Source organism: Choristoneura fumiferana, chromosome 22, assembly GCF_025370935.1.
Source record: "Choristoneura fumiferana chromosome 22, NRCan_CFum_1, whole genome shotgun sequence".
Taxonomy (NCBI): Eukaryota; Metazoa; Arthropoda; class Insecta; order Lepidoptera; family Tortricidae; genus Choristoneura; species Choristoneura fumiferana.
Genome location: NC_133493.1, coordinates 13,766,091 through 13,781,188, shown reverse-complemented (window position 1 = coordinate 13,781,188; position 15,098 = coordinate 13,766,091). Strand labels below are relative to the sequence as shown.

The 15,098-nt window shown below is 43.7% G+C and overlaps 1 protein-coding gene across 3 annotated transcripts in view; it reads left to right on the top strand.

Annotated features, from left to right (window-relative positions):
* Positions 1-15,098, top strand: part of LOC141440520 (uncharacterized) — a 103,265-nt gene that overhangs the window by 80,327 nt on the left and 7,840 nt on the right. For 2 of the 3 annotated variants that reach the window (XM_074105056.1, XM_074105058.1), the window contains exons 5-21: positions 1-14; positions 1,175-1,308; positions 2,485-2,706; positions 3,036-3,179; positions 4,207-4,284; positions 4,382-4,810; positions 4,931-4,957; positions 5,636-6,523; positions 7,565-7,688; positions 8,269-8,377; positions 8,798-9,002; positions 9,593-9,819; positions 10,904-11,095; positions 11,935-12,082; positions 12,484-12,700; positions 13,320-13,540; positions 14,263-14,441. The exon at positions 1-14 is cut by the window's left edge and continues 84 nt beyond it. In XM_074105056.1, coding sequence (XP_073961157.1) covers positions 1-14; positions 1,175-1,308; positions 2,485-2,706; positions 3,036-3,179; positions 4,207-4,284; positions 4,382-4,810; positions 4,931-4,957; positions 5,636-6,523; positions 7,565-7,688; positions 8,269-8,377; positions 8,798-9,002; positions 9,593-9,819; positions 10,904-11,095; positions 11,935-12,082; positions 12,484-12,700; positions 13,320-13,540; positions 14,263-14,441 — 3,558 coding nt within the window. The remainder of the gene's footprint in view (positions 15-1,174; positions 1,309-2,484; positions 2,707-3,035; positions 3,180-4,206; positions 4,285-4,381; positions 4,811-4,930; positions 4,958-5,635; positions 6,524-7,564; positions 7,689-8,268; positions 8,378-8,797; positions 9,003-9,592; positions 9,820-10,903; positions 11,096-11,934; positions 12,083-12,483; positions 12,701-13,319; positions 13,541-14,262; positions 14,442-15,098) is intronic. The other variant, XM_074105059.1, reaches the window with a different exon arrangement.

Below are 15,098 nucleotides of genomic sequence, written 5' to 3'. Positions count from 1 at the left end.
CGAGATGATGCTACGTAAGTTTTTTTGTATTGGCAGTCATTCAAATACCTATAACTTTATTTTTGATGACACGGGGGACGGGTGACGAGGGATCTGGATTATGATTACGTCAGCAATATTTAAATGTATGTTTTTTTAAGGTTAAGGTTACCTTAGTCGTCCATGTTTAAAAGCAAAAAGCATAGTCGGGGATTTCCTAAAATTATTCTTCTTGCTTACTCGCTCGCACGTGGAATAATCGACGTGGGGGAAATACCGCACGCTCTAAAGCAGGGATGGGGAAACTTTTTCCTTCGCGTTCCAATATTATACTAACGAAATATATGGCGGGCCAAGTTGTTGCATTTTTGGCTATTTTACTGAAATAAAAATATTGGTATGTATTTTCTGAAACACTAATTTGGCCATTGCCAATGAGAATGAAATTTTGTAACAATACGAAATCTTCTCTTGATTTTTGTTTGATGGTCGCGGGCCGGATTTCAAGACTCCGCGGGCCGGAGATGGCCCGCGGGCCGCAGTTTCCCCATCCCTGCTCTGTGTTTCATGTGTGCTAAGTTAATTTTTGCAATTTAGCAACTATTGAAACTACTTTACTTAGTCTTATTATGCCAGGTACTTACCTACAGTTGAGTGCAAAAATATGGACTTATCTAATCTATCAAAAAAAAATTTTATTCGACTTGCTGGCAAACGAGCAAGTGGGTACTCTGATGGTAAGAGATCACCACCGCCCATAAACATCTGCAACACTAGGGGTATTGCAATGCGTTGCCAACCTATTAAAGAAGCCTAAGATGAGATACCTCGAGTGCCAGTAATTTCACCGGCTGTCTTACTCTCCACGCTATGCTTCACGGCAGGATAATCGAGCAAGATGGTGGTAGCAATCCGGGCGGACCTTGCACAAGGTCCTACCACCTGAAATGTACCACAGAATATTATTCCCACGTAATAAAGCTGTGGTAACATAATATCTTCGAATAGATACATATTTTTGCACTTGACTGTATATACACAGTAGGTATTTAAGAAACCTGCCAAGCGCGAGTCCCAAACCCTCATTATTGTTGTTGTTGATGATGATGATGATGTTGATGACGATGATGGTGAAGAAGAAGATGAAGATGATGATGAAGAAGATGAAGTTGATGGTGATGACGATCTGTTCCAGCGCACAAAAGTACGAGGTCCGCCTGCCCGGTGACTTCACGTGTGAGAACTGTACGCTGCAGCTCCAGCGAGAGGCCGGCGAGTGGGGGGATACCTACCGGTTCTGGTCCTGCGCAGACATCGACATACTGCAGCGTAAGTTTATACACCAGTCAAAGTCTTTATTCAATTGGATACCTTAAGTTTTATAGGATGGTCCATATTATATATTTTTTCTCTTGCCGTTTTTTTGTAAAAATAAATTGAAACTTTGTTTCGGCAAACCACACGTTTCGTGTGATTAATAGGTTTTGTGCCTTGGTCTCTTTGATAAAAAAAGAGTGATCGGTTTGACAGCTGTCAGTTGTCAAATTTTGACAGATGTGTTAAAAACGAACGCAAATGTTTCGTCACGAAGTTGTGAGATACTTCGGGCTACTACGAAACTCGAAACTCGAAGTTCGTGTCGTGCGGTCCCTCTGACACTTATACTATTTAATACGAGAGCGAGAGGGACGGTACGATACGAACTTCGAGTTTCTCGAGGAGCTGGTCTCGCAACCAAAAATAACTAAAGTACGAATCATCGTTCATCAACCATTACGTCACATGTTTCGTTTTCTAGTTTTTTTTTTACCGTACAACGGCAAAACCTACTAGACACTGGCAAAATTCTCCTCCAATGGACAGCGCCATATTTTTCTAAAAAAACAACAACAAATGTTCCGGCACGAAGTTGTGAGAAGCTGAACTCGCAACCAAAAATAACTAAAGTACGAATCAAAGCAATTTGTATTATAATTAGCTCAATAAAAATCAAGGGCACAGCAAGAATGTTACCAGTAATTAAATGTAAATATTTTGACGGCTGATGATGTTTGCTTTGGAAGCTTTGCAATCTTTGCATTAGCTAAATGCAAAGCGCACAAACCTTTATGAGAAAGAAATAAGAGCTAATTTTGAGTGTGTGTGATTAGGGTTAAAATAAATATTTGTTATTGTAATGTAATGCAATGATAATAATATTAAATTATGCATGTATTTGGCCTTGCAATATAACAATGCGGTGAGAAATAGTAGATTATAGATGTGGTCCTGATAAATAATGCCGTGAGTGCAGGAAAGCTGTAATAATAAAGCAACAACAATTTGAAAAAAAAACTAGATTTTTTGTTTTCTGATCCTCTTTTCTACGAGTGACTATAGTAGATTATAATTCATAATCAACGCCGTCTACCATTTTCCACTACATTTAACGCCATCTATCAATCCCTGCTACAACTACCATCATCTATCATTCCTCTTTACAACCAACGCCATCTACATTTCCAGGCAAGGACTACCACGAGACGTGTTCGGGCCACGGTTTCCACATCCTCGGCCGCTGCAAATGCAACAAGATGTACTCCGGCGCACGCTGCCAGTTCAGCGACGAGTGTTCGGAGGACAACGACTGCGGTCTGCGGGGGAAATGCGTCGATATACAGGCTACTGAAGCGCCCACCAAGATGTGCTATTGCCCGCACGGGTTTTATGGAAAGGGGTGCAATAAGAGTGAGTATCGTCCCGTTGTGTGAAGATTGAGTAAGAGAGACTAAGGTAAATGTCCCAGTGCCCGATGGATGACATCGTGCTGTCTAGGTGCTACATACATAAATTTAATGTTTTTTTGTTAAAGATATAAAATTAATGATCTGAACTACTAGGACACTGCAGTGACCAGCACACGAATAAATACCTTAAATAAAATAGACGAGGTTTCCCGGAAAAGGGTGCATTAAAATAAATATATATATAATATTAATTTTTAGGCGACTATTTCTATTTTTAAATTCTTATTTTGTCAACTCAAGGGTTAAATGAATATATTCGTCTCCCCCCAGAGTCCCCCTGGAAGGACCGTTCTCTGTCCCTGGAGAAGTACAGTCGGCGCGAGCTGTCGCCGCTGTTCAGCTTGTACTGGCGCGTGGTGCCGCACGAACAGGAGCTGGAAGTCGTCATGATCGTCAACGGGACTTCCTACGCTGGTCAGTACACGCCTTTATACCACTATTGTTTACTCGCAGCTTCGCACGCCTAAATCATAAGATCCATCAGTTTAATCGAATTTATGGGATTTTATAAAATTCCCCTGGAATTTCTCAAAAATTACATCGTTATAGAGAACTGTACTGAATTTCATTACTCTAAATCGGATGAAATTTAGAGGTTCTATCCCATTCCCGTGGGAATATCGGGACAAAAGTAGCCTACATACCAAATTTCATCAAAATCCGTCCAGTCGTTTTAGCGTTAAGGAGTAACAGACATACACACCCAAACACTATACTGTCAAATTTTCCATTATAGATAATTATAATCTGTAATGTGTCACTTATGTGAGAAATATCATGTATATTTTTTTTATTCGACTGGGTGGCAAACGAGCAGGTGGGTCTCCTGATGGTTAGAGATCACCACCGCCCATAAACATCTGCAACACCAGGGGTGTGTTGCAGATGCGTTGCCAACCTGGAGGCCCAAGATGGGATACCTCAAGTGCCAGTAATTTCACCGACTGTCTTACTCTCCATCACGAAACACAACAGTGCAAGCACTGCTGCTTCACGGCAGGATTAGCGAGCAAGGTCCTACCACCTGCAATGAATGTTTTGTTATAATAAAAGAACTACAGACGCTACGAAAAATCTAATAATTGATAAAATAATTTTGAAAACTTGCTCGTTTGCCATCCAGTCAAATAAAAAAAACTGCATTATAGAATTTAAACATGAATTGTATAAGTTTTTGTCAACTAAAGCCTATTATTCAATTCAAGAATATTAAATTTGAATGACATTGTTTAATATACATTATAAGCAACTTGTACATGGGATACACTACACTAGTTTTATATTTGCATGTGTTTGCGACAAATCATATAATACTTAAGTAGCTCCATAAACTTGTAACAACTCATGTACATCGTACATCATCGTACAGATGTACATACTCGTACCACTTAGAAGTTACAACTGTCCTGCGGGAACTAAGTTTTCTAAATTTATATTTCAGCTATCGGTTGGAGGCCAAGTGGCTTGACGAAAGAGTGCAAAAACTTCCCGGTTTTAGGACCTCCTCTTGCAGATAAAAGTAAGTTTAAATTCACCTAAACTTTTGGCTATTGTGAGTTCTTTACATTTAACAGAGAAATCAAAGAAAATTAAAACCATTAATTTACTATTACTAGCAAGCACACCAAATCCTGAACCATTGCCTGTACCAGAACCAAAGTCAGAGCCGAACACGGCGCCTGAACCAAGTCCAGAACCGAAATCCGAACCGGAACCTAGCGCTGAACCAAAGGCAGAACCAGAACCTTCCGCAGAACCAAAGGCAGAACCTGAACCTTCCGCAGAACCAAAGGCAGAACCGGAACCAAGTGCAGAACCGAAAGCGGAACCAGAACCGACAGCGGAACCAAAAGCCGAGCCAGAGCCATCCGCTGAACCAAAACCAGAACCAACTTCTGAACCAGAAACCACAACGAGATTATCAGAATCTGACAATAGGAATAAAAGAGTCGCTATGCATTCATTAGATGGCATTGACTTTAAGAATCTTGGTGATGATGTCACAGTAAAGACTAGCGTATCATACAAAGTATCGAGTTCTAAAGGTAAACCCTTTTCTTAAATTACTTACTTTCTTAATATTCAATTAATATTTTTTATTGACATTGGGAAAACATAGATTTGTCTTGTTTTGTAACAATACAATAATTCTTTTTTTCTTAAAGGTCGTCGCAAACGAGATACTGAAGAAAGTAAGTAAAACATATTAAAAGCACTACACGGTATAACCAATGAAAGAATATGGATAATTTTGAACACTTTTCTGTTCTATATAACTTTAATGTGTCAAAATTTATCTAATTTTACACTGGACTACATTAGTTGGATTCAAATTTAATGGCACTTTACACACACAGTGCAAGCCTCGCACACCACGACTAAAATTTAAAAACACTAATGTAAATATATTATATGAAAATGAACAGCAAAAATGTTTTAACTCGTGCACATTTTGGCAGACTTTTGGGTATTTTATTCAATAAAATAAGTGAATCTTAGTAAATACAAAACAATCAGATCGTTTATATATATAAGTGATGCCAGGTGGCGTACATAATCTTAGACAGGCATAGATTATATCAAATACCTAACACATAATTTTGCTTGCAATTGTAGAAGACAATTAATAGTTGGCGCTTTGCCGAAAATTCGCGTTCCTCAAACATTTATTTTGCATTCTTATTGGACGAGCTGATTCACCACAAAAAATGCTGTGAGCGAGGTTCATAGCATTTTGTGTTCGCTGCAACTACAGCTCATTGAAGTAATCACGCTTAACAAAAACGTCTCGTAAAATTCCCGAAAGCCTGTAAAATATTTACGCTGTCAACTGCCTCGCACGATATCGCATGGTCACCTTTACTTTACAGATGTGGAAACCTCGTCCTCTGTACATGACCATAAGCTAGACAATCCCGTACCATCCTTAGAACCTAAGCCTTTACCAAAAAATAGGTCTAAATTTGTACCAAAGTCTAAGAGAGTAACTTCTACTACTCCAACTACTCCACCACCTGTGACCACACCTGAACCCACTTCTGAACCTACTGTTGAATCTAAACCTGAACCAGAAACTAACGTTGAACCTAAAGCAGAACCTGAGCCTTCCCCTGAACCTAAGTCTGTTACTGATACTATCCTAGAACCTAAGGCTGAACCTGAACCTACAGCTGAACCAAAAGCAGAACCAGAACCTACAGCTGAACCAAAAGCGGAACCCGAACCTACAGCTGAACCTAAACCCGAACCTGAACCTAAGTCTGAGCCTGAACCAACTTCAGAACCTAAAGCGGAGCCCGAACCTACCTCAGAACCTAAAACAAAATCCATTCCTAATCCCAAAATTAAGGCCGAACTTAATGCTCTACCAGAACCTACTCCCGAACCAAAATCAGAACCCGAACCGACTCCAGAGCCTAAATCTGAACCGGAACCTTCCCCTGAACCAAAGTCAGAGCCAGAGCCTTCTCCAGAACCAAACAAATCAGAACCTAAAACAAAACCCATTCCTAATCCCAAAATTAAAGCCGAGCTTAATGTTCTACCTGAACCCACTCCTGAACCTAAATCAGAACCAGAACCTAGTCCAGAACCTAAATCTGAACCAGAACCAAAATCAGAACCCGAACCATCACCTGAACCCGAAACAGAACCTGAACCTAGTCCGGAACCTAAATCTGAACCGGAACCAACCCCCGAACCCAAAGCTGAACCGGATCGCGAGACTTTGCTAGTGAAAGGACTTAAAGAAGAAGCAGGTAACGCACTAGCTTTGCACAGTTAAAACATTCTATAGCAAACATTTGAATCTTTCTTTTAGACCTTTAGATAGGACCTTTGTTTCTACGATTTCATTTATTAATTGCCGGCCACATTGACTTCAAACACTTTTTGTAACCGGAATTAAGTTGTACCTACTCGTACATGATTACAATGATTGCTATTGAATGTTTTTATATGTTCTGTACAGCAATTTATCACGGAGGTTTAAGGTGACTAACGTAATGCATGAACGTTATTGTCTGTAACTAGCACTTGTAAATTGACTTCGTCTGTTTTTAGAATGCCAAAAACCACCATGACAGTGGCAGTAAGTACTAAGTGCCTTTTTAGTATGTTGTCAGGGACACGACATACAAAATACCTATGTTTTGTAGTAGGCTTCTATTTTTCTAAAGCTTTGCTTCGCCAAGCTTGGCCTATGCTTCACCTTTTTCCTCTTATTTCCCTCTCCTTTCCTTCCTTTTTCTTGACGTTTTAATAAGGTGTGTGTTCATTTCTGAGTTTTTTATTAACATTTAGAAGGATGATCTTTGTTTCAGGTTCTTGTTTGCCTGTTTAAAGATTCTGTACACAGATTTCAATTTTCTTTTCTTTTATAGAAATCACTACTTTTACTACCGATTCTTACTAATTTTCTCTTGTAATTACCTCTGTAAATATTTAACCCTCTGGGATATCTGTTTCATACTAAGATTCTTAATTGTTCTGATCGTTTACTTGTGCTTTTTATATAGAAATCAAATATAAACTGTCTTTTTGATGCCTACATAAATATCCACAAAATGCCTCAAGAATAAGCGTCAGTGGAATTTACTTGTATTAGTTTTCCTTTTTTAATTTTTGCTGCAATAGATACTTGTTTAGAAGCTATGATTCACATCACATCTCGAAGGTAGAATTTTAAAAAGTTAATTAGAAAGCTGCTAAAAACCCGGATACTATATGATTTGGATACTTTTTCGCGGGACGTCTTATATTAGAGTTGCATTGTTAATTTGCTTATACTTCGTTTCCAGGTCACTTCCCTGCTCACGAGTACGTGCCTAAATTCGACTTTAACCCCATGGACTGCACTGATATAGTAATCGGCACTGCCAGAGGGAACTATCACAGAGTGTTGGACTATTACACTAGAGATAGGTAAATTAACATTTTTATTTGAATCTTAGAATGTGACTTTGGTAAGTTCCAAGAGACACATTGTCGTACTATAGTTTCTATTCATATAAAAGAGTTTTGCTAAATATGCTTATTCTAATACCTTTAAATGAGCAATAATTCTTGTATATATATATATATTTTGGGGATCTCGGAAACGGCTCTGACGGGTTTTCGGGGATGATAAATCGATCTAGCTTGGTCTTATCTCTGGGAAAACGCTTATTAACGAGTTTAAGCTCGAGCAAAGCTCGGTCGCCCACGTACTTGTATTGAATACAGTTTAGTTATATTAAGTCCTTAATGAGTCCGCTCTGTTCGAGGTGGAAACCGTAGGCCTTATTGTCTAACCAACGCACGGGCTTTTGCCATCGCAAAAAAATAAATACCATCCGATTCCAGGTCGATTAACTGGTCGACTGATCGGACGAACGGGAAACATCCGCTTTCACCATCTCTTTCTGTCACCATCTTACACCGTTAAAAAGAAAGAAATAATAAATGCGAGAATATGGCCTCGTGGTTCAGGATTCAATGACGGCACTAACTGTACCATTCGCAGGTCGACGCCGCGCGTGGACACGTTCTGGGGGGGCCACGATGACATCACGGCAGCTTCAGGCTTCGAGGAGAATGGCGTCACCACCATCATGTTCAGGAGGAAGTTGCAGGTATGGAGCTTTTACAGACTAATATGAAAAGCCGTAGTGGCCTTGTGGTTTGATCTATGGCCTCTCCAGCAGAGGATCGTGGATACGTTGACTTTGACTACTGTTACGTGTTGTCAGAATCAATAGTAGATTGTACAATATGAGCATAAACCGAGCCATTCTACCCGTGATGTTCACACTTTTGCACTTTGATTGCGAGGAAACTAAATAAGAACAGTGAAAACAATTCTTCACTTACTGGGTTATTAATTTTGTTTATTTATTAATGTAAATTACGATTTGTTGAAAAAATATAAAACTATTTTTAGACGAAGATTTAACTTTATACACTAGAGCATAAAAAGTCATTTTATGTCGCCTAGATCCATCTTAAACTCGAAGTTTACGAGCACGAAAACTTTGACTTTGACTTTTCTGCAGGCAAAAGAGCCAACAGACCATTCAATCGTGGACGACGTGATGCACGTGATCTGGGCGCGCGGCCAGGAGCCGGGCCAGTACCGGCACGCGCCGCCCTCCGGCCTCGAGCAGGGGAAAGCCGCTGTCAAGGACTTCTACCGGCAGGACGAGCTGAAGTACCACGGCCATGGGGGGCAGAGGGGGGTGGCTAAGATTAACTTCTTTGGTAAGTCTTGCACCTTAGGTTCCTGCTACACGCTCAATCATGCGCAAATTCCAATTTGCTCAAGCAAGCATGTGCGTTAAGACGGCAACACGGTATACCGCACAAATGGAATTTTTGCGCTAATATTTGCACAAGCCGTTTGCGCATGCATATTGCTACGTGTAGTCGGGCCTTAAGTTGAAAGTCAGGTGAATTGAAATTCTGACTTGCATGATCCAACACTGTAAGTACCTACCTATTGATTTATGTTGTAAGAAGAACACCTTTGATAAATTTCATGTAACTCTTAGCGGTTGAGACTCTTGAGACTTTGGGATTTAACAGGAGTATGTGTGTATGTACCTACTTACATGTCGATGCCCTTGGAATATCAAATAACAAGTGGCCTTTTTGTGATATTTTCTATGATAGGTAGTTACAATCTCACACACGCACACAAACAGCGCTTTTATTACCCGAGTACGAGCTACATGCCCAGAGTGAACTCTGTAGAGAGGCATAATAAAGCAATTGTGCATGTACCCTACCGCCATCTAGTATCGAAAAGGTGAACTGCTTGTAGGTTTATATTTACCCTTTCTATTTTACAGAAGAAACAAAATCCGCGTCTCTCGGCGGCATCCTGCCCCTCCCGAACAAGTGCGGCGGCTACTTCAAGCTGCCCGCCAACTGCGAGTTGGGCAACAACTCTTGTGACTACCACGCCAGCTGGGAGTACCTCGGGCAGAAGAGGGGGAAAGACTCCGTGCGGTTCACCATCCTCACCAAAGATACCAAGACCTGGACTGGGATTGGGTTCAGCAATGATAAGAGAATGGTGAGTGCCAAAGAGGTGTAGAAGCTTCGCTTTGCGGGGCTCCTTTAAGCAAAGCGTACAAAATTCATTCTTTATACTAATATTTTAAATGCAAAAGTGTGTGTGTTTGTATGTTTGTGTGTATGTTTATCCGTCTTTCACGTCGAAATTTAGCGACGGATCGACGTGATTTTTGACCAGAGAGTGACATAGCTTTTTGCAGGTGGTAGGACCTTGTGCAAGGTCCGCCCGGATTGCTACCACCATCTTGCTCGCTAATCCTGCCGTGAAACAGCAGTGCTTGCAGTGTTGTGTTTCGGCGTGGAGAGTAAGACAGCCGGTGAAATTACTGGCACTTGAGGTATCCCATCTTAGGCCTCTAGGTTGGCATCGCATCTGCAATCCCCGTGGTGTTGCAGGTGTCTATGGGCGGTGGTGATCTCTTATCATTAGGAGACCCACTTGCTCGTTTGCCATCCAGTTAAATAAAAAAAAAGCTACTTTTTATCCCGAAAAAATGCACAGTTCCCGAGGGAACAGCGCGCGATAACCGAATTCCACGCAGGCGAAGCCGCGGGCAAAAGCTAGTTATTAAATAATCCTTTGTAGTTGGTTACATCGTATAGATGCTTTTGAAATATTGATATTTTTTTTTGTCAATTCAGGCTAGACTAGACTAAGATCAAATTAGCTTACTTAGTTTAGTTCGTTTCATATTGACCTAGTTAAATGAATTTGAAATATGTAACAAAATATGCATCGTTCAATTGTAGTTTCGCACATAAATTCCGAAGAACTCCGAAGTGCGAGCCCCGGTTCGAACCCACGACCCTCTGCTTGAGAGGTCATAATGTCAAACCATTAAGCTACCTCGGCTTCTGGCCTATTCCGGTTCTCAAACACAAAAATCAAAAAGTTTATTCTACAGCAATGGGCTCTTTTACATCACTGTCACTTTTTTCGAAAGTGTTTCTACCAAAACTTTCAAAAAGACCATCAAGTCCAAGAGGAATGCGCCACAAGAATCTTTGCACAAAGTATTTTTTTCAAAACAAAATTATAAAATTACTCGTATCGTATTGAACGGAGTTTGGTTGTCTCTCAGTCCCAAACGGACGCCATCATCGGGTGGGTGGACCCTCGGTCTTCGCGGCCGTTCATCATGGACACGTGGGTGTCGGGGTACGCGGCCCCAAGAGTGGACGCGCACCAGGACATCAGCAAGGAAGCCGGCAGCATCATAGACGGCGTCACCACGCTCAGCTTCGTGCGGAAACGGGACACTAAAGACTCAAAGGTAAGCATCTGAGGCCGAAAGCGTTATAGACTTGAGGCCGTTTTGTCAAACGCGCTGACGCTCGCGGTCGCATTAATCTCTTTCTACCCTCGTCTTATACTGTGTGACAAAAACAAATGGTAAAACGACGTCTCCTGTTGGACACCCGCCATAGACCTCTGGTTGCTTTGGTTGGAAGCGGCCTGCGTCCATCGTGAACCCGCGGCTTTGACCAGGTCGTTCGTCCATCTCGTTGGTGGACGTCCTATGCTGCGCTGTCTTGGGTGCACATCATCTCATCTCGGTCTATATACGTCCGGCTCCAGAACACAGATCTCTCATAATGAGAAGGCTTGGGCTTTACCACGCGTGCGTATTGGGAAATTCACACACATTTTTGTGGTTTTTGAATTTCTTCACAATTGTGTACAAGGTTTCCTCATGGTAAATTTTAAATGTATTTTTGCTTATACATTCGGAAAAATTCAGAGCAAGCCCGAGCTCAAACACATAACACTCTGCTTCAGAGACCATATAGGTCAAAACCAGCTATCACAGCTTTTTTACAAGCTTATATTTATTTTCACCTATCCCATTGTCTCTGTGTAATCAAATCTTGCACGTCAAATTTGACCCACTTCAGTGGTCAATTTGACGTGAGGCATACTTATGTAAGTCCGGTGAAAATACGTTCAGGATCGTCTCCGTAAGACGGAACTCCTCAACGGTTAATAGCATTGACTTGAAATTTAATACAGAATTAGTTTCGGTGACAGTGCGAGTACAGTCAATAGAAAGTACAGTCAGCAAAAAACTTGTATTAAAAATATACCTCTTCAATAATGTACTATTGTTTCCAGGACCTGTCGTTCACAGACACACAGTGTCTGTACATGATGTTCATCCCGCACGGCGGCGGCTTCGACCCCGTCAACAAGCGCACCAGCAAACATGCGCACACGCCGATAGTGTCCGAGCACAGAGTGTGCATCAAGCCTTGCGGGCCTGGTGAGTATAGAGAGCACAAGAGATACGTTGAAAAAAACATAACACTTCATCAAGCAGTCTGGTAAAATCGTTCCAAACTTAAGCTGTGTTTCCACCAGAGGTTGTGAAGATGCGTTGCGAGGAATGTGTCGGTTATGCAATAAAAACGCTTCATTTAGCTATTCTCGCTCCGCTAGTCATTTTATAGAGCCGCGCTGAGCGAGGACAGGTAAATAAAACGTTTCTATTGGTTCATGACAAATGCAGTCCTCGCATCCTTGCACATCTCTGGTGGAAAAGAAGCCTTATTCGACCCAAGAGAGACCTCTTCACATTAATTTTCCCTTTCATCTTAGTCTATCTTCTCCAAGCACATCTTTCTAAGTCCTCTAGAACCTAATTTCAATTAACCTCTATTCCAGAACCTGCGGAAGAAGAATCCACGACCGAGGCAGTTCTCCCCGGACAGACCGCGTACACAATGCTGATCCGCATCACGGGGCTCGCCGACAGCTTCAAGACTCCCGCACCAGGCTCGCAGGAATACGAGGACCTCAAGAGACAAGTCGTCGACAGCCTCAGCAAAGAAGTGGCCAACATTAAGGGGTACCACGGGCTGCAGCTCAACGGATTCATGCAGTGAGTCGCCTTCAAGTACTAGGTTGTCAGAGTAACGAGGGGTTTCCAAGTTAGTCTCAATAAAGGTTCTCGAGGATACTTAACGAACCGGACGACATCGTGGGAGTTGTGGCAACTTGTGGTGCTAGTGGCAAGCTGTTCATTGTTACGTTCTAAAGGGGAGGCTGAACAACACAACAGTGGACGTCTCCCCCATAGACCTCCAGTTGCTTCGGTTGGCAGCGGCATCCGCCTTGAACACGCGGCTTTAAAAGTCAAAATATCTTTATTCAATCAATTATTTTATCAGATCATCCGTCCATCATGTTGATGGACGTCCTATGCTGCGCTTGCCGATCCGCGGTCTCCATTCGAGAACTTTTCAGCTATCCTATATGGCCTGCCCATTGTCACTTCAACGAGCTAATTCACTTGGCTATGGCTTATCTAATCGCTTGGCTATGGTGATCTTCTCCAGTCTCTTCATTTCTGTTTCGTTCCCATAAAGAAAATCCGAGCATAGCCCTCTTCATAGCTCGCTGAACAACTCAGAGCACCACGTCTCTGTACCTATACCAATTTGAAATGCTCATCTTGTGTGTTTCAAATTACATTAAATTATGATTAATTTTCTTTCCAGAAACGAGACCAAAGCCATAATAGCTGATCTCACTCTCAAGAGCATCGACACGAATTTAATCGAAGGCTCTAGCGCGCGCTCGCTCGCACCCGCTGAGCGCGACGAGAGCGAGCGAGACAGCAGGCAGCGCTGGGAGCGCGTGGTGCGCGACACTCTCGCGCAGGGGAGGGTGGGAAATCTGAACGTGGACCCGGAGTTCTTGTTGTTTGAGCCGCAGAGTCGTGAGTATTTTGAATATATCTAATGCTCTCTCCATAGCTCGCTGAGTAGTAACTTTGAGCATTGATAAGGCGTATAGTGAAGCACCAAGTGTCGGATCCATATGTAATCATTGGCAACACGCACTTATTAGACTTTCGACTTGAGGCATTGAGGAGTTTTTGGACGAAAAGCCGCTGCGGAGTTTTCCAAATTAACTTGTTAACTTGAGTACCTATGTTTTTTTTTAAATATAGTTTATGCAGTGTTGGGTACTGTGGTACTGGGTGCACTGTTGGGTAACGAAAGAAAGAAGAAAGAAAGAAGGAAAGAAAATACGTTTATTCGAAACAGTGACTTGAAATAATTACATAAAAGACAGACAAAGAAAACAGTGTATAAGTTACTGTTCACGAAATGGACCCACCTCAGCATAATGCCTGCTCAAGAGCTAGCGTTGGTCTTCCGGTGGGACCATTGTGGCCGTCATTGCCGTAAAAGCCTTCCTTTTCTCCTTCCACTCGCCTCTGGCTTCGGTAAAACGTTGCCAGTCCCGCCGCTTCCTTTCAGGCCTACCTCTGCTCCGCTGCCCCTAGCATGGCACCCAATCAGTGGTGATTTTGGCCCAGCGATCCGAATGCATCCGGCAGACATGTCCTTCCCAGTTTCACTTGGATTTAGCGGTGTTCGTCTTCTCATCAACAATATGTTCAATGAATAACCTGTTGTGAATGTTTGTCGTTAGTGATGTCGACGCAAGGGCAGCCGCAGCCGCCCCCCTCGCCGGAAGGCAACGCGCGGTCGTTCTTCGGTCTGGCGGCCACCAAGCTGTACGTGGTGGTGGGCTGCGTGTGCGCGCTGCTGCTGGTCGCGCTGCTGCAGGCCGCTTGCACGCTCTACCGCAGCCGCCAGGGGAGGACCAAGGTCGGTATTGGGAGGGCGCGTGGGCGCGCTGCTGCCGCCAGGGGAGGACCAAGGTCGGTATTGGGAGGGCGCGTGGGCGCGCTGCTGCCGCCAGGGGAGGACCAAGGTCGGTATTGGGAGGGCGCGTGGGCGCGCTGCTGCCGCCAGGGGAGGACCAAGGTCGGTATTGGGAGGGCGCGTGGGCGCGCTGCTGCCGCCAGGGGAGGACCAAGGTCGGTATTGGGAGGGCGCGTGGGCGCGCTGCTGCCGCCAGGGGAGGACCAAGGTCGGTATTGGGAGGGCGCGTGGGCGCGCTGCTGCCGCCAGGGGAGGACCAAGGTCGGTATTGGGAGGGCGCGTGGGCGCGCTGCTGCCGCCAGGGGAGGACCAAGGTCGGTATTGGGAGGGCGCGTGGGCGCGCTGCTGCCGCCAGGGGAGGACCAAGGTCGGTATTGGGAGGGCGCGTGGGCGCGCTGCTGCCGCCAGGGGAGGACCAAGGTCGGTATTGGGAGGGCGCGTGGGCGCGCTGCTGCCGCCAGGGGAGGACCAAGGTCGGTATTGGGAGGGCGCGTGGGCGCGCTGCTGCCGCCAGGGGAGGACCAAGGTCGGTATTGGGAGGGCGCGTGGGCGCGCTGCTGCCGCCAGGGGAGGACCAAGGTCGGTATTGGGAGGGCGCGT